Source organism: Eschrichtius robustus, chromosome 6, assembly GCF_028021215.1.
Source record: "Eschrichtius robustus isolate mEscRob2 chromosome 6, mEscRob2.pri, whole genome shotgun sequence".
Classification (NCBI taxonomy): domain Eukaryota; kingdom Metazoa; phylum Chordata; class Mammalia; order Artiodactyla; family Eschrichtiidae; genus Eschrichtius; species Eschrichtius robustus.
In genome coordinates this window covers 24186956-24205152 of record NC_090829.1, presented here as the reverse complement: position 1 = coordinate 24205152, position 18197 = coordinate 24186956, and the positions used below count along the sequence as shown (strand labels likewise).

Below are 18197 nucleotides of genomic sequence, written 5' to 3'. Positions count from 1 at the left end.
TTTTACTAGGAATGCATTATGGTAGAAAATCTTTTCTGGCCTAGTTCAGAGTTGAGGGAAGAAAAAGCATCATTTTGGGTATTAAACTTTTATCTGCTCATTTTAGTAATTGGCTAGATGTGAAGATTTCAGATGTTTTCATGACACGGTTTTCCACTTGGCCCTTTTCTTGGCAGGTCCCCGAGGGAAAAGTAGTAGTTCTTAATTTCCGATTCATAGACCTGGAGAGTGACAACCTGTGTCGCTATGACTTTGTGGACGTGTACAACGGCCACTCCAATGGCCAGCGCATCGGGCGCTTCTGCGGCACGTTCCGGCCCGGAGCTCTTGTGTCCAGTGGCAACAAGATGATGGTGCAGATGATTTCCGATGCCAACACAGCTGGGAATGGCTTCATGGCCATGTTCTCTGCCGCTGAACCAAATGAAAGAGGTATCATTTCCACATAACAGCAATAATAAGGGCTCACGGTTGTTGAATGCCTCCTGTGTGTCAGGCACTGTTCTAGGCACTTTATATGGATTTACTCATTTAATCTAAAGTTTAAGAGCAATTCTTCTCAAACAGAGAGCTAATAAATACCACCAAACCATAAAGAGACCATTAAAAAATCAGCCTTGGGACTTCCTTGGTGGTCTCGTGGTTAAGACTTCGCCTTCCAATGCAGGCGGTGCAGGTTCGATCCCTGGTCGGGGAGCTAAGATCCCACATGTCTTGCGGCCAAAAAACCAAAACATAAAACAGATGCAGTGTTGTAACAAATTTAATAAAGACTTTAAAAATGGTCCACATCAAAAAAAAATCTTAAAAAAAAAAATCAGTCTTGCCAAGGGGGAGGGAGGGTGGGGGAGGGATGGACAGGGAGTTTGGGATTAGCAGATGCAAACTATTACATACAGAATGGATAAACAACAAGGTCCTACTGTATAGCACAGGGAACTATATTCAATATTCTGAGATAAACCATTTAAAAAATCAGTCTTTTTTAAAGCCCATATATATTCTTACAAAAATTCAAATGTAGAAATTCATGGAGTAAAAATGTGAAGCCTGCATACAGATATACACATGCAGCTATAGAAACATTTCACCCCATTGTAGTCCCCTCTTAGAAATAGCCGTGGCTGGTAGTTCCCATACCATCTATGTGCACTTACTTATATGTATGAACTGTTGCAATAGCTTTTAAAATATATAAGTGGTATCATACATTCATTTTGTTTCACAACTTTTTCTTTACACTTCATAGTTATGAGTTGGGATCATTTCGTGTCAGTACATGTGCGCTCCCAAGGGTAGAAACCTCTACCCTTGGAAGACAACCACAGTGGTCAAGATCTGTTAAACTTACAGCCTTCCGCCTGCAGGCACTCCTAATCTTTTCTTGCCTTGGGCTATAGTGCAACATTGCTGGTTTGAGAGAGCAGCCAAACCCTTTGGGAGGAAATCCCAAAGAAGAATTGAGGCACAAAAAATTTAGGTATAATCCAGCTAAATCTTTGGCTAATGGCTAAACTCTGCATATGTGAGGGAGAACTCAGTTGGCCTGGCACAAAAGCATCATCTGGAGGATGAAAAAAACAGAGATTACAACTGCCACCCACTGCCAGGGCAACAGACTTTGAGCTTGGGTCTAGCTAAGTTGAATGCCTGCTAGAACAAAAGTCACTTTTTATAGGAACACAACAGAATCCAGAGACTTTATAATGTATCATTCATAATGTCCAGTATCCAATCATGTGATGAAACCAGAAAAGTGTGTCCATATTCAAGAAAAAAAGCAGTCAATAAAAACTGACCCCAGAATAACCCAGAAGTTACAGTTAGCAGACAAGCACTTTAAAGCAGCTATTATAAATGTTTAAGGATTTAAAGGGAAATATATGTGTAAAAAATAAACAGATTGAGAATCTCAGAAAAGAAACTATATAAAAAAAGAAAATGGTAATACTAGAGCTGAAAGATACAGAATATGTAATTTTTTAATTTACCTGATGGGCTTACAAGCAGATTGGAGGTGGTAGAAGAAAAAGGCAGTGGATTTGAATAGAAATGATCCAAGCTGAAGAACCAGGAGGAAAAAGATGAAAGAAAGAGAGCCTCGGAGACCAGTGAGACAATGTCAAGTGGTCTAACATGTGTGTAATTTGTGTCCCAAAAGAAAAAGAGAGTGATAATAATGCAGAAAAAGTATCTCAAGAAATGATGGCTTGAGGCCACCCAAATTTAGTGAAGAACATCAATTTATAGAGCCAAGAAGATCAACAAATCCAAATTAAGATAAATAAAAATGAAGCCACACCTAGGCACATCATAATTAAATTATAGAAATCGAAAGATAAAGAGAAAATCTTAAAATCAATTAGATAAAACCCAAATTACGTACAGAAGAACAATGGTATAAAGGATGGCTTTCTTTTAATCAGAAACAATGGAGGCCAGAAGGCAGTGGAACAGCATTTTTAAAGTGCTGGAATAAAAGTATCAATCCAGAATTCTACAGCTAGTCTTCAAAAATGAAAGTAAGTCAGAAAGAGAAAAACAAATACTGTATGCTAACACATTTATGTGGAATCTAAAAAAAAAAAAAAAAAAATGGTTCTGAAGAACCTAGGGGCAGGACAGGTATAAAGACGCAGACGTAGAGAATGGACTTGAGGACACGGGGAGGGAGAAGGGTAAGCTGGGACGAAGTGAGAGAGTGGCATGGACATATATACACTACCAAATGTGAAATAGATAGCTAGTGGGAAGCAGCCGCATAGCACAGGGAGATCAGCTCTGTGCTTTGTGACCACCTAGAGGGGTGGGATAGGGAGGGTGGGAGGGAGACGCAAGAGGGAGGAGATATGGGGATATATGTATATGTATAGCTGATTCACTTTGTTATAAAGCAGAAACTAAAGCACCATTGTAAAGTAATTATACTCCAATAAAGATGTTTAAAAAAATGGAATAATAGTAACGGTAAAAAAAAAAAAAATGGAAATGAAATAAAGACATTTTCAGATAAACACCTGCATCACAAGAAATATTTAAGGAAGTTTCTCAAGTTGAAGGGAAGTGGCCCCACAGGGTAACCCAAAGGTAATGGAAGGATTGAAGGCCACTGGAAATGGTAAATATAGAAGGCTATATTTTATTTTATTCTCTAATTTCTTTACATGTGTCGTTCAAAACAAAACAAAAAACTTTACCACTCTATTGTGGCAAGCGTACTGTATGACATAATATATATGACAACAATAGAACAAAGGATGGAGGAGCAAATGGAAATATACAGTACCTGAAGAAATACACTGTTAACTCTAAATAAGCTGTCCTTGGAGAACCCATTAAAAAAAACACACATATTTTAGCTAAAAGGCAAAAGATTAAAATAGAATACCAGAATTATTGAACAGCCCAAAGAAGGCAGGAAAGGAAGAACGGATGGAACAAGAGAAAGGTGTGACAAATAGAACAAAATAGTAATTGGCACACTCAATCCAAACATGTCAATAAATACATTAAAGGTAGAGGATTAAATACTCCAATTAAAAGACAGTAATTATTAGAATGGGTTAAAAAGCAGAGCCCAACCATAATTGTCTAAAAGAAAGCACTTGAAATACAAAGACAAAATAGGTTCAACATAAAAGGATGGAAAAATATGTACCATGCAAACTTCATTAAAATCAAAACTAATGCTTATAAAAGGCAATGTTACAAAGATGGATAGGCAACCTACAGAATAGGAGAAAATATTTGCAAAACTACCTCATAAAGGATTTTTATTCAAAATATATAAAGAACTCAACAGTACAAAGATAAAGATCCCCATAAATATAAAAATGGGCAAATACTTGAACAGATACTTTCCGGAAGAAGGTATATGAATGACTCATAAGTACATGAAAAACTGTTCAGTGTCCTTAGTTAACAGGGAAATGCAAATTAAAACCACAGTGAGATACCATTACATACCAACCGGGTTGGCTAAAAAAACTGACCGCACTAAATGGTGGCAAGGTTGTGATGCAACCAAAGTGCTCATCCCTTGAGAGGTAAAAAATGCTACAACCGCTTGGGGAAAAAATTTTGGTAGTTTCTTATGAAGTTAAACATCTACATCTACTCTTGGCCCAGCAATTGCATTCCTGGATATTTATACAAGAGAAATGAAAATACATGTCCCTAAAGAGATTTATACAAAAATGTTCATAGCAGCGTTATTCACAGAAGCCCAGACTGGAAGCAAGCCAAATGAATATCAGCAGGAGAATAGGTGAACAAACTCTGGTTTCCACACCCCAGAATACTACTTAGCAATGTCAGGGAACAAACTACTAATACACACAGCAACATGAATGTATCTCAGAAATTGTACTAAGCAAGAGAAGTCAGACACAGAAGAGGACACACCGTATAATTCCATGTATATGAAGCTCTAGAATTAAACTAATCTAAGGTGAAAGTTTTTAGAAAAATGGTGTGAGGAGCCAGCAGATTGACTGACAAGGGATACAGGAATTTTGTGGGAAATGATTCTATTATCATCATAGGAGTGTGGCTCACATGGGCAGATCCATTTTTCAAATTTTTACAGCTAAGACTTGTGCATTTCAGAGTATTGAATTTACCTCTCCCAAACCTGTAAAATAATAGTAATAATAATAATAATGCAGGTGGTGAGCATTGGGTAGTGATATTGATAGAATAGTAAAATGATGATAATTGTTGAAATTGGATGATGAATACATAGAGATTCATTATATTGTTCTGTTTACTTTGTATATGCTTGAAATTTTCCATGAATTAAAAGTTACAGATGGACTTCCCTGGTGGCGCAGTGGTTAAGAATCCGCCTGCCAATGCAGGGAACACAGGTTCAAGCCCTGGTCCGGGAAGATCCCACATGCCACGGAGCAACTAAGCCTGTGCACCACAACTACTGAGCCTGAGCTCTAAAGCCCGTGAGCCACAACTACTAAGCCCACGTGCCACAACTACTGAAGCCCTCATGCCTAGAGCCCGTGCTCCGCAACAAGAGAAGCCACCGCAGTGAGCAGCCTGCGCACCGCAACGAAGAGTAGCCCCTGCTCACCGCAACTAGAGAAAGCCCACGCGCAGCAGCGAAGACCCAACGCAGCCAAAAATAAAGAAATACATATGTTTTTTTTAAAGTTACAGAAATTACTCCAGGCTCAATTTTTATAACATATTGTCTTAAATTTAGAGACTTCTTTTGAGAATGATTAGCTTCTGTGTCACAGAAATACTTTTATGAAAGTATATTAATTCCTTTCAGTGTTTCTTTGTTAGTTAAGTCCAAGTAAAATTAAATGTAAAACTTGTATTAAAATGTCTTTCTAAAATTATTTCTGTGAACCTTTTTGTGTTGGGTTGACCAAAAAGTTCATTCGGGTTTTTCCGTAAGATGTTAACAGGAAAAACCCAAACGAACTTTTTGGCCAACCCAACACATACGCATAGAGATTGGTCTGAAACGATGTTTGTCACATGTTCATTGTGGTTAGTGGGATTTGAGGTAATCCTACCCCGAATTTAATTTTAATTTTTTTTCCCCCACCAATGAAGAAACAGCTTTACTAGGAGTCTAGGCGTATTTGGGAAACCCAGTTCAGTCCCACAGAAGTGAGGCTAATATCGGCACAGGGCAGGAATCTAGCACTGCAGAATTTTCTCTTGAAGACCAAGTGTGAAACTAAACCTCCATCTTAATATCCTAACCATCAGAAATGCTGCTGAGTTTAGCTGTGGTGAAACTTCTGGAAGCTCCTAGCGAAATAATGAGACTTGTGCATAAAGGGAGAGCCTCCAGCACTGCTGAGTCTGAGCTCTACCTGAGGTTATGGGTCTGGGGTGGGAGGGATAGAGGAAAAGGTAGGGGGATGGTGTCATCCCCACACAAGGCCATCTCAGTGTGCAGGTGAGGGAGGAACCGTGGGTTTGGGGACCGAGGGCAGCAGAGGGACACTGGCTGAAGAAGCACAGTCCCTGCCATAACGCACAGGGCCTGTGCTGTCTGGCTTGAGGGCACCTCCAGCAGGTCCCGGCAACACCCGGTGGCACCCCTTCCTGAGGCCCCTGGGAGAGAGCCTTCTTGGTTCTGTTCTGAGTTCATCAGAGCAGAACTGCCCATGCCTGGCAGCAAGTCCAGGGTCATGGTCAGCTGCGCGGGACGGAGCCGCCCCCCTCTGACACCTGTACCTGTTAGTCCAGGAGGCTTTTCTGGAGCAGTCACTTTCTCAGACCAAGAGGGAGCTTGCCCAACACAGGCCCAATCTAGAGATCACTCCCACCTTCTTTAATGCTTTTCTGTATTGCTGAAAATTTATAAACATGTATAGTTTTTACAAACAAAATTATTCTTAAAAAATGGTGAAAGATGTATAGTATAAAAAGTTTTCTAGGAATGAGAGTTGTCTATAACAGCTAATTCAGATTTTGTCCATGGACATGGACAAAAATATTATTAGTAAATAATACCCCTGGCTTGAGAGTTCTAATGAGCCTGCATGATTTCTGAATGAGTGCATGCCCAAATGTTTTGTCTCATCCAAAAAAATGGGAAAAAGGAAGGAAGCTATGGCCCTGATTTCACTCCTTCTCTCTCTTATGCTAATATGATATGTCAGGTAACCTAGAGATCATTGTGTGTGTGTGTGTGTGTGTGTGTGTGTGTGTGTGTTAGGGAGCAGGGTGGGTTTAGAGGAGACTAACCATTTTTTTAAGAGAAAATTTAAAGCCATCTGCCATTGTCTTTATTATGCTATCAATATTCCAAATTCCTAATTTCCCCATGGTTGCATTGCCATAAACTTGGATTTTCTTTTTTCATTTTTAATAACTTCAGGGGATCAGTATTGTGGAGGACTCCTTGAAAGACCTTCCGGCTCTTTTAAAACCCCCAACTGGCCAGACCGTGATTACCCTGCAGGAGTCACTTGTGTGTGGCACATTGTAGCCCCAAAGAATCAGGTGAGATTCCCTGAAAACATGAAGAAAGTATGCATGTGTGAATTAGTGTGAACTGTTAAAGATACAGGGTGAGGAAGACCCCCTGGACACAGTATTTCTTCATGCAAAGGACGAGGTTAAATTTGCCTTTGTGCCATTTGACTTGCAAAGTCATGGATTTAATTTCCTATTATAGAATTGTAATTTTCAAAACAGGTTTTGAAATACAAATGGTCTGCAAATTCCACATGAGATTGTTTAACCCTGTGGAAGATGTTGTTAAGCATGGGGTTATAAGCATCAGTGACTAACCATGGGAGCATAACAAATCCCCAAGTACATGTACACTTCAGGTTACTATTTGCTCACAGAGCATTATGTCCTGATAATGGCCCTCTTAGTCACCAAATCAGAAACAGCCTGAATGCTTCACTTTAACAAAGCCAATGCAAGCATACCACATCATCTTTTCTAAGAACAAGGTGTCTGATGAGAAAACTGGTGGTGTGTGGTTGGGTTTTTTTTGGGTGTTGTTTAAAATAAAACTTGTGTAGGTTCCCCACAAATAACTTTATTCATTGCTCTAAAACAATCAACAGAGAAGCTCTAGTTTTCCATTGTTTATTAGTATGTGGTTATATGAATTTTTACCCTTTTTGGGGACCACTTTCAGATATTAATTGCAGGGTAGAACTTAGCATGAGAATAGACCAAGCTTACGTTGTGGAATTCTGAAAATAACTTTTAAAAAATTGTTATTATTACAAACATTATAGACTTAAATCAAAACACTGTATGGTGAGCATTATAATACTGTTAAAAAAACTTTTCTAAATTGATCTTTTGTATTGCTTACACAAATACTATTTGACATATATTCATTTCTTTAGTGGAAAATTATTCAGGTAAATATACCCTGCAAGTTAGCGATTTGAGTACACACACACACACACACACACACACACTTCACACACTTTGATCATAATCCCAAAACTCAGTTTTATTTTTAAGATGAAAAATATGTTCATTTATTTGATAATGAAAGATTCTATAGCTCTATTAAACATTTTATAGTTTAAAATAACATTTAAAAATTAAATTTCTCAAACATTTAAGCCATTATGTAATTCTTGAGATTGTGTTGATCATTTTTCTCTCTGTGTCATTTGTAAATATGTTAGATTAAATAATTTGAATTTAATTATACTCACAGATTACAATTTAGCATCTTTTTTCTATTGTTTTTCTCTTGGATTATTTAAATTTAAATTTGGGTTTTATCTTATTTATATGACTTTTGGCTTCAGCCAGCTGAGTTTTTAATCATGGTTGTAGTGTCTGAAATCACTGGAAACTGTCCAAATGAGAAAAATAATATGAGAAAGTTAAGTCCTAAATAATTTCTATGTAAATCTATCAGCATTTTCTTCTATTAAAGACTTACTTTTTAAAGAATCATAGCATTCCCCTTTACCCTCCTATTTATTTACTTATTTTTATTTTCTCTTCAAAAGTTCTGTGACTGATTTCTAAGTAGAAGAAGTTCAGCCAATTTTTTAATAACCTAGAACACATTTTATTACTAACCGGTTAGGAGTTACAGGACCCAAAGAGGAAATATTTTAATATAACTTAAAGCAGTGTTAAGTATGAATAAGCAATTATTCACCCATCACTGGTGCTGACTTTTTAAAAGTGGATAAATATGTAGATAAGTGGCAATGATGTTCAAAGCCACACTTTACCTTTGTGTCTCTCTGTGGTGCCATTGCTGTTATCACCTTCACCCACATTACTGTGTCTAAGTCTTTGCTAGCTAACAACTAGTAACAGTGTGCCTGTCCTAACAGGAGTTAATGCCTATTATATTCCATAAGCAGCAAGGAGGGTTGCCTGCCCACCTGCCATCCAGCAAGAGTGGGGACCAGCTCTCTGGGTGCCATGGGTATTTATGAACCCAGTGAGACTTCCTCTGATTCACACGTTGGAGGGAGTCTTGAAAAATCTGCTTATGAGGGGAATGATTGCTCTTACATCAAAACTTCTTATTGATTCGAATAATTTAGGACACTATTACTGGTACCAGTGCAAAAAATATTTAATACTTCAGAAACCTAACACTGACTTTGTGTATCCATGCTTCTATGCACCCTCTTCAAAAATCAACCAGATCACCAAGTAGACTGTGTTTGGCAGGCACAGTTTTCAAACATACTTACAGAAGACATCATAGTCAGTTCCCACTTCCCTGAACCTCTGGTCCTAAAGAATTTGACTTCTTTACATGTGATGGGAATGTGAGTCTCCTTTTCTTGAAAGGGGAACTGTTGTGTCCACCCATCTCACGCACCCCAACACACGCTACTATAGGGGACATTGTAGATAATATTTTTATTTCTATTAGTTTTCCTCTAGAGAAGAATGAAGTTGGTGTATAACCCTGCTTCCCACTCCAACACAAGCCCAATTTAAGTCTTAACATAGGTTTCTGGGGTTATATAGTGTTTTTATACTTTCTTAGCTGTAAGTGAACAGAGTTCCCATGTTTAAGATCCTAATTAGGATTGATTTGGGCTTGAGATGGTCTTTCAGAATGATTAAAAATGAAAGCAAAAGAATACCGCAATTTTGATAACTAATGAGTATGTAAACACTAAGAAAAAATTCAAACACGGTGAATACATTTTTTTAAGAAGGAAAATCGTGGTACCCTACACATCTAGGGAGAGGAAGAATTCTCTTTGAGGTTGTTCCGCACTGCTCCTCTGACACTTCTAATGTTGTGCTTTCACTAAAGCTTATAGAATTAAAGTTTGAGAAGTTTGATGTTGAGCGTGATAACTACTGCCGGTACGATTATGTGGCCGTGTTTAACGGTGGGGAGATCAACGACGCTGAAAGAATTGGGAAGTATTGTGGCGACAGCCCCCCTGCGTGAGTAGCACCTGTTTTATTTCATTAATATTTTAGGGGCTCTAAACTTGTTCCTTATTAAATTGCCCAATTATATTGTATTTTCTGGAAGATTTTGTGGTGTTGTTTTGTTCTCAGATTCTTGGGTTCCATGGCAGTGGAGTCCCATACATCGTCAACACAAAGAGTAGCCAACCCAGAGAGCGAGGCAGCATTAGCAAGAGTGTAGAGAGGGCTCGGCAGCCAGACAGATAAACCGAAGTAGAGTTGGTGATGCCCCTGGGGCAGATGCTGAGCCAGAGAGCTGACCTGGATACCTCACTGCCCTGCAAGGGGGAGCTGAAGCATCAGAGTGGAATGAGGAAAATTCTGAGCAAAAACTAGGGGGCTGATTATCGGGAATCCAGACGAGGAAACCTGGAAGCTTATGACAGATCCAGATGATTTTACCTGTCCTGGACTTTGGGGTCTTTACGCCGCCTCGCATTGTTGCTCAAATTCTTGCTGAGTGAGCCTGAAAGGTACTGTGTATTTATCAGCAAATATTTATGGCGCTAAGAGCTCTGCCACTTACTAGATGCATGACATTGGACAAGTTGCTTAACTCCTCTGTGCTGTATTTTGGTGCAACACATGACTGTTTTGGTGCAAGGTATTTCACACCGTCACATACAATACTAGGAGAAGTGGCAATGACATTACTACAGCTTGCTGGCAAAGTCACCACTGTGCCAATTTAAATAGCCTTTCTTATTCTGTTGCTTCAACATAATTAGAATATCTGCATCACTTGATCTTACATGCATTTCTATGATTTTCCATAGACACATTTGAGTTAAAGCAAGGTACTTTAAAGATGTTAAAAACATCCAGAAAGAAAAGATAGATTATCACAAAGGAAAGAGCCTAACAACTGACTTCTCAATAGCAACAGTGGAAGTTAGAAAATCTTAGAATATCTTCAAAGTGTTGAGACAAAATTACTGTCAGTCTTGAATTATTTACCCAGAAAAACCTCTCTTCTGTGAATGTGGGTGAAATAAAGACATCTTCAGTTAAATAAGAGCCGAGACAGTTTACTACCAACAAACCCTAACTAAAGAAACTTCATTATGACTTTACTTCAGGCAGAAAGATGATGATCACGGAATAAAGGACAGAGCTGCAGGAAGAAACACTGAGCAAAGATACTGGTTGTAGAGTTGAAGGATTTTCAGGTCCTTGTATTGTTTGAGAATAGGGTGGAGATATTGTGAAACTTTATAATATGCCAGAGTAAATATGGATGTTAAATTGAGGCAACCTCTAAAAAAAGTAGAAATAGAGTCTTTAACTTCCAAAACAGTGGAGGGAAAACATGCAATGAGAAAAAGTTCAATCCAAAGAAAGCAACAAAAGAGAAAAAGAGAAACATTTTAAAAGACAGGACAAATAAAAAGCACGAAAGGAGGACTTCCCTGGTGGCGCAGTGGTTAAGAATCCACCTGCCAATGCAGGGGACACGGGTTCGATCACTGGTTGGGGAAGGTCCCACAGGCCGCAAAGCAGCTAAGCCCGTGCGCCACAACTACTGAGCCTGAGCTCTAGAGCCCGCAAGCCACAGCTACTGAGCCTGCATGTCACAACTGTTGAGCCCACACACCACAACTACTGAAGCCTGTGCACTCTAGGGCCCACGTGCTGCAACTACTGAGCCTGCGTGCCACAACTACTGAAGCCCGCATGCCTAGAGCCCATGCTCCACAACAAGAGAAGCCACTGCAATGAGAAGCCCGCACACTGCAACAAAGAGTAGCCCCTGCTCGCCACAACTAGAGAAAGCCTGCGAGCAGCAACAAAGACCCAACACGGCCAAAAATAAATAAATAAATAAATAAAGATTTTTTTTTTTTTAAAAAAAGCACCAAAGGAGACCATGGAAATATATCTAGACATACCTGTAATCAATATAAATGCAAATGGATCAGATCATTGATGAAAAGACAAAGAGTGTCAGGCTGGATAACAAAGTAAAATCCAGTTATATGCTATTTATAAGACACGTCTCCAAAAAATAAGAACACAGAGTATTCGAGAATGAAAGGATAGAAAGATCTATTGTAAGCAAATGCTAACTGAAAGAAAACTGGCATAGCTTTATTGATAACAGGGAAAAGAATTTTAGGCAGAAAGCAGTTCTGAATAGTTCCTATGTAATGATAAAAGGTGCAGTTTATCAGGAAAGTATAATAATTATAAACTTGTATGCACATCAAAATATCTAATTCAGAAAAATAATAAAAATTAAAAGAAAAATCTACAAAGTCCACTGTTACCGTAGGAGATTTTTAACACATCTCTTTCAATATGGGAAATTAGGATGTAGACGATTTGAAGGCAACAGGCTTAGTCTAACGGATAGAGAACACTGCATTCAACCATTGGAGAGAATACTTCTCCTTTTTTTTTTTTTTTTTTAAGCAAAATGGACGCAGGCAAAAGAAAAAGCCAGAATAATGATTAAAGAAATTTGATCTGTAGTTGAAAAGTCTTCCCATCAAGGGGGGAAAAAAACAGGCCCCGGTTGTTTTTCTCCATGAGTTCTAACCAACATTTGAGGAACAGATAATTCCAACACTGCACAGATTCTTCCAGAGAAAAATAGGGATTGTTCCACAACAAATTTTACAAGGCTAGTATAAAGTGACACCAAAACAAGATAAGGACAAAGAAAAGAATACTGAAGACCAACGTCACTTATGAATTTGATGAAAAATAAATCCTAAAAGAAAAAATATTAGCAAGCCAAATCTAACAATCAAAAAATACTTTATGACCAGGAGTTCAAGGTTGGTTTGAATTTAGAAAAATCTATTAATTTAATTTTATATATTACCAAATTAAAGTGTGACTTGCAAACTTATGTTTTTATTAGTTGAAAACGTTAACTTATATAAGACTATCTTAAATAGCTTGAATAAAAAAGTTTGTATTTTTAAAAAGGTATCTTAATAGCAATAACAAAAAAAAAAACCTCAAGAGTTAATCTAACAAATCATGTACAAGGCCTTAATAGAGAAAATTATAAAACGTTACTAAAAGATATTTTAATAAGACCTAAATAAATGGAGCTATGTGCTATTCTCATGAATAGGAAAAATCAGTATTATTTAAAAATTTTAAAGATTGGCTTTCCATTAAACCTGACAGTCCAGCTGTAAAATGTACATGGCTTTGCTAGGGGAGGGGACAAAACTAAGACAGTTTTGAAGGAGAAGAAACCGGCAGGAGGATTTGACCAACCACGGTGGAGCCAGGTCAGAAAGCTGTTATAATTAAGACATTGTGGTTTTAACAGAGAGATAGAAAAATTGACTAATGAAAACACCACAGAGAGGCCAGAAACATCTCCACATGTCTCTGCAGATTAGACATATCCCAGAGACGCACAGATCAGCAGGTAAAGGATGACCCTGTTGAGAATGAGGCAGGGACAACTTTTGCTTCTATGGGAAAAGTGAATTGTATTCATATCTAATATCACACAAACGTCAATTACAGATGGATTGGGAACTGAAATGAGAATTTCTGCTCATCAAAATACACCTTAAAGAGAGGGAAAAGAGAAGGCACAAAACGGAAACAGATATTTGTAAAATATTTGATATATTTGACAAAGACCTAGGTCTAGGTTCCAAAACGTATCAAGAAATCCTTAAAAATTATTAAGGAAAAGATAACAACTCAGAAAAAATGGGCAAAAGACATGGAAAGGCGTTCCCCAAAGAAGAAAGCTGCACAGTGAATAAATCTTTGACAAGAATGTAAATTGGTACGATCACTTTGGAAATCAGTTTGGCAATATCTAATAAAATTGAAAATGAGGACTTCCCTAGTGGCGCAGTGGTTAAGAATCCACCTGCCAATGCAGGGGACACGGGTTTGAGCCCTGGTCCGGGAAGATTCCACATGCCGCGAGCAACTAAGCCCGTGCACCACAACTACTGAGCCCGTGAGCCACAACTGCTGAAGCCCGCGCACCTAGAGCCCATGCTCCGCAACAAGAGAAGCCACTGGAGTGAGAAACCCATGCACCGCAGCAAAGAGTAGCCCCCACTGGACACAACTAGAGGAAGCCCGCACGCAGCATCGAAGACCCAATGCAGCCAAAAATAAATAAATAATTTTTTTAAAAAATTTGAAAATGAGCTTGTATCCTCTGACCGGGTATAGAGCATATACCCTACTCTCCTCATGGACAGTTTTGTCCCTGTGCATCACAAGACATATACAAGAATGTTCTCATTAATATTATTTGTACTGGGGGGAGAGTAAACAGCACCATGTTTATCAACAAGAGAATAGTTCGATTCTGTTATAGTTCACACTATACAGCCCCGAGCACAGTGGATGAATCTCACAGTTATAATGTTGAGGGTGAAAAAAATAACAGAAAAAGACACACTATACTCTTTCATTTATCTCAAGTTTAAAAAAATGCAAACCTATAGAATATATGGTTTCACGATGCATATGTATGAGTAAATCTGTAGACAAAAGGAAAGGAGAAGCACAAAACTCAGGGTGGGTGGGGGCAATGGGGACATCACTTCAGCGTCCCTGTGCCTGGTTCAAATCAGTATCGATACCATTGGATTCAGTTCAGAAACATTTACTATATACACCCCAGCCGTGTGGCAGACACGATGTTAGGGACCTGGAACACAAAGATAAAATAAAAGATACAGAGGTAAGTATGGGAAGGACCAAAACAAGGCAGATAGGTAAATTGACAACGGAATGTCCTGGTGGATTTCTGACAAGGAGTCCTTTGGTCCAGTCGGGACAAGTGGCGGGAGGTCAGGGGAGGTTTGGGAAAAGCGATTATGCCTCTTGAAGCTGAGTCTTGAAGCAAGAGAGAGAGTTAGAGGCAGAACTTAGGACAGACTCATTCCAAGCAGAGGGGACTCTGTTATTGAAGAACCGCAAGGGAGATATATGCTCTTCTGGAGCCTGAACCTTGTGCGGGCGCCCAGAGAGCGAGGGGGCGGAGAGTGGAGTTGGGTTCCACGTCCTGCAGACATGGGAGCTCTCGAAGTGCAGTTAGGGGAAGTGACAGGACCGGTGCTTCTAGAACGCCCGCCCTAGACAAGAGGAGCAAGGAGCCGGCAAGGAGGCTGTAGCAGTGGTCCCGGTAAAGCTGAGGTGGTAGAGATGAAGAGGAGGTGGATCAAGGAATATTTAGGAGGCAAAATTGGCAGGACTTGGTGGCTGGTTGGCTGTAGTGATTGAAGAAGAGGAAGGCTGTGGATAACAAAGCAGAGACCGCTCACATAGCTGGCTCTATAAGACACCGGTCAGCATCCTCAGTCCATTCCTGGGATTTGCCAGTGGGGAGTGGGTCCAAGTGAGATGCCCCCTTGCCTTCCTAGTGATTTGTAACATTAATTTGCAGATGCAACACTCTGCCCTCAGTATATTCACGGCACTGTGACTCTGTCACACTCATACTAAAACTCAGTAGCAGCATAACTAAAGATACCTTTGTTACTAAAATACTCTTCCTTGAGAAAATTCAGCTTCCAATATCGTGCTTCCAAGATGAGTTCATAGAAAAAGCAGTGAGTGATCACTATGATTATAACATCATGCCTAGAAGGCTGACCTGGTTGGATCTTAAGGTTTTCTTTGCTGCTTATAAGAAGTGCTTTTTCTAATTTTATCATCTAAACAAGATTAACGTGTCTTATTCGTACTTGTAGTTGAAAACTGTGTTTCCTGCACACTGTATTTATTCAATGGAATGTGTTTTCAAAAGCAAGACAAAATATTTCTGTTCCAGGCTTGATTCTCAGAAGCATTATTTAAATGACCTTGGTCACTTCTGTGACTGGAACTCTAAATGTGGGTCACAGAGCTTGCTCTTAGGTTTGTCTCAGCCCTTGGCTAAGAAGGCAATAACCTTCAGGACAGAAAAGATCCTGCAGTTTTTCTAACTGGTTGGGTCAAGTCCAGATCTACCCTCCCCTCCACCCACTCCACTCAAAATAGCTGATAGGTTGCCTCATTACTTACTGTCCGTGAGGGCTAAGAAGTGATTCAGCTGAGAAGATACCTCAAAAAAAGGAGTTTAGTCGAACCACCAATTAACTCAATTAAATAAATTTTCCACTTCTGAATTAAATAGTTTTAAAATACAATTAGCCAAACAGCATGTTTAAATCATTGTTTAAATAACAATACCAAGATTAAATGAAACTACCGTCTTGTATAATATAGTTATCCCCTAAGATTTAACAGAGCTTCTGAGCCTCAGTTATTATCACCACTAAACCTTTAGTACCAGCACGCCCCTAAAATTGCTTTAAAATTAGAATTCTTAATGATGTCGTTCATGACCACCAAAACAAAGTAATCACTTTCTCTTTCTCCTTCACAGCATCTTGCTACCCAGATTATAAACAGAAAGGTTTCCATTTCAGGCACACGTAAGAACTCTCATTAACAATGAAATGAAAGTCCCATTAAATCCTGCATGGCTTTCTTATCCCTAGGTGACCAGCCCACTGAGGTGATCCCTTTGGTGGTGTCTTCACAGGGTGTGGGAATTTGTTCACCGAAGTTCTCCATCTGATTCCCCAGGGCCAGCACCACTAGCTCCCCAGGCCAGCTGGAACCCACAGTCTTAGTTCAAAGAAGCTGTGTGGTTGCCAAGTCAGGCCCAACCCTGCGGCGCTTGTGAGGAACCAGCTGCAGCTTCAGTGTTTACATTGGTCCCAATGTCTACCAGCGTCTCTAAACGCACCTGGTCCTTTCAAAGGCTGACTCTCCCACATACTAACCGAGGGCCTTGGGCAAATCACTTGAACTCTCCGATCTTCACTTGCCTATTCCATGAAAAGGGAATAACAGGGTTGTTATGAAGACAGAATTCAACAGTTTTCATAAAGCACGTGCCTAACTGAGCAAACGTTCAGTAGATGTTAGCTATTCGCATTAATGCTGAGCAGATTAAGACCATCATCTTTTTAAGTATTTCAGCTTTTCAGTTTAAACCAAGAATAACCTATCGTCAGAAATTGATGGAAAGTTAGAAAATTCTACATTTCAGAGAGGTGTCACCTAAATTTTTAAATATATATATAGTTACATTTTTTTTTTCTTTTAGGCCAATTGTATCTGAGAGAAATGAACTTCTCATTCAGTTTTTATCAGACTTAAGTTTAACTGCAGATGGATTTATCGGTCACTACAAATTCAGGCCAAAGAAATTGCCAGCAACTACAGCACCACCTGTTACCACCACCTTTCCTGTGACTACAGGTAAGTTTTTCTCCTTTGAAGTTTGCACACAAACTTGAGGAGTATAAGAAAAATTCTTCTGAAGTAGAAAAAAAAAAATAAGAGGAAAATACTTGAGACTAAAATAAGTTAAATAAGATGAAAACTTATGGAAGAGAATAATATGATTCCATGAATTAAAGAAAAGTGTAAGGTGTAAGAATGCTTCTAAGCTAATAATTTTAAAATGTTATCTAAGAAAATTATGGTCACTTAAAAATGCTAGGAACCCTATTTTGGCACAGATCATTACAAGCCTACTTTTTCTTTCTTGGCACTTATAAAATTATGTTTTTCTTTTGATTACATAGAACTGTAGTGTTTTGTTGTTGTTGTTTTTGGTTTTTTTTAATTTATTTATTTTATTTATTTATTTTTGGCTGTGTTGGGTCTTCGTTTTCTATGCAAGGGCTTCCTCTAGTTGCGGTGAGCGGGGGCCACTCTTCATCGCGGTGCACAGGCCTCTCACTGTCGCGGCCTCTCTTGTGGCGGAGCACAGGCTCCAGACATGCAGGCTCAGTAGCTGTGGCTCACGGGCCTAGTTGCTCCGCGGCATGTGGGATCTTCCCAGACCAGGGCTCGAACCCGTGTCCCCTGCGTTGGCAGGCAGACTCTCAACCACTGCGCCACCAGGGAAGCCCAGAACTGTAGTGTTTTAGGTTAAAGTTTTAGGGCCCTGATACCTGCCTGTTTTCACATCTGCCAGTATTTGGACTTTTCTGGGAGGGGGTATGCTCCAAAATGTGTCATACAAAATGTATTATTTTTTCAAATTGGAGTAAATCAAACAAAAATATTTGAGGTATTATAGAAGCCAGTCGGGAAACTCTGGTATTATCTAAGAAATGGAGGGGCAAGTGTGGGTCCCTGTATCTTGTCTCTACACCCTGTCAGCTCTACCCACCAGGATTTTCAGGCCTGAGATTTCAAAATCTAAATCCAGGGAGGAGAAAAAAAGTGGGAAGGAAGGACCTAAGGTTAAGATGTGAAATAGGCTGAGA

The 18197-nt window shown here is 39.2% G+C and overlaps 1 protein-coding gene across 1 annotated transcript in view; it reads left to right on the top strand.

Moving 5' to 3' along the window:
• Positions 1 to 18197, top strand: part of PCOLCE2 (procollagen C-endopeptidase enhancer 2) — a 73874-nt gene that overhangs the window by 45584 nt on the left and 10093 nt on the right. Inside the window, exons 3-6 of the mRNA XM_068546044.1 lie at positions 177 to 432; positions 6860 to 6984; positions 9761 to 9897; positions 17024 to 17178. Coding sequence (XP_068402145.1) covers positions 177 to 432; positions 6860 to 6984; positions 9761 to 9897; positions 17024 to 17178 — 673 coding nt within the window. The remainder of the gene's footprint in view (positions 1 to 176; positions 433 to 6859; positions 6985 to 9760; positions 9898 to 17023; positions 17179 to 18197) is intronic.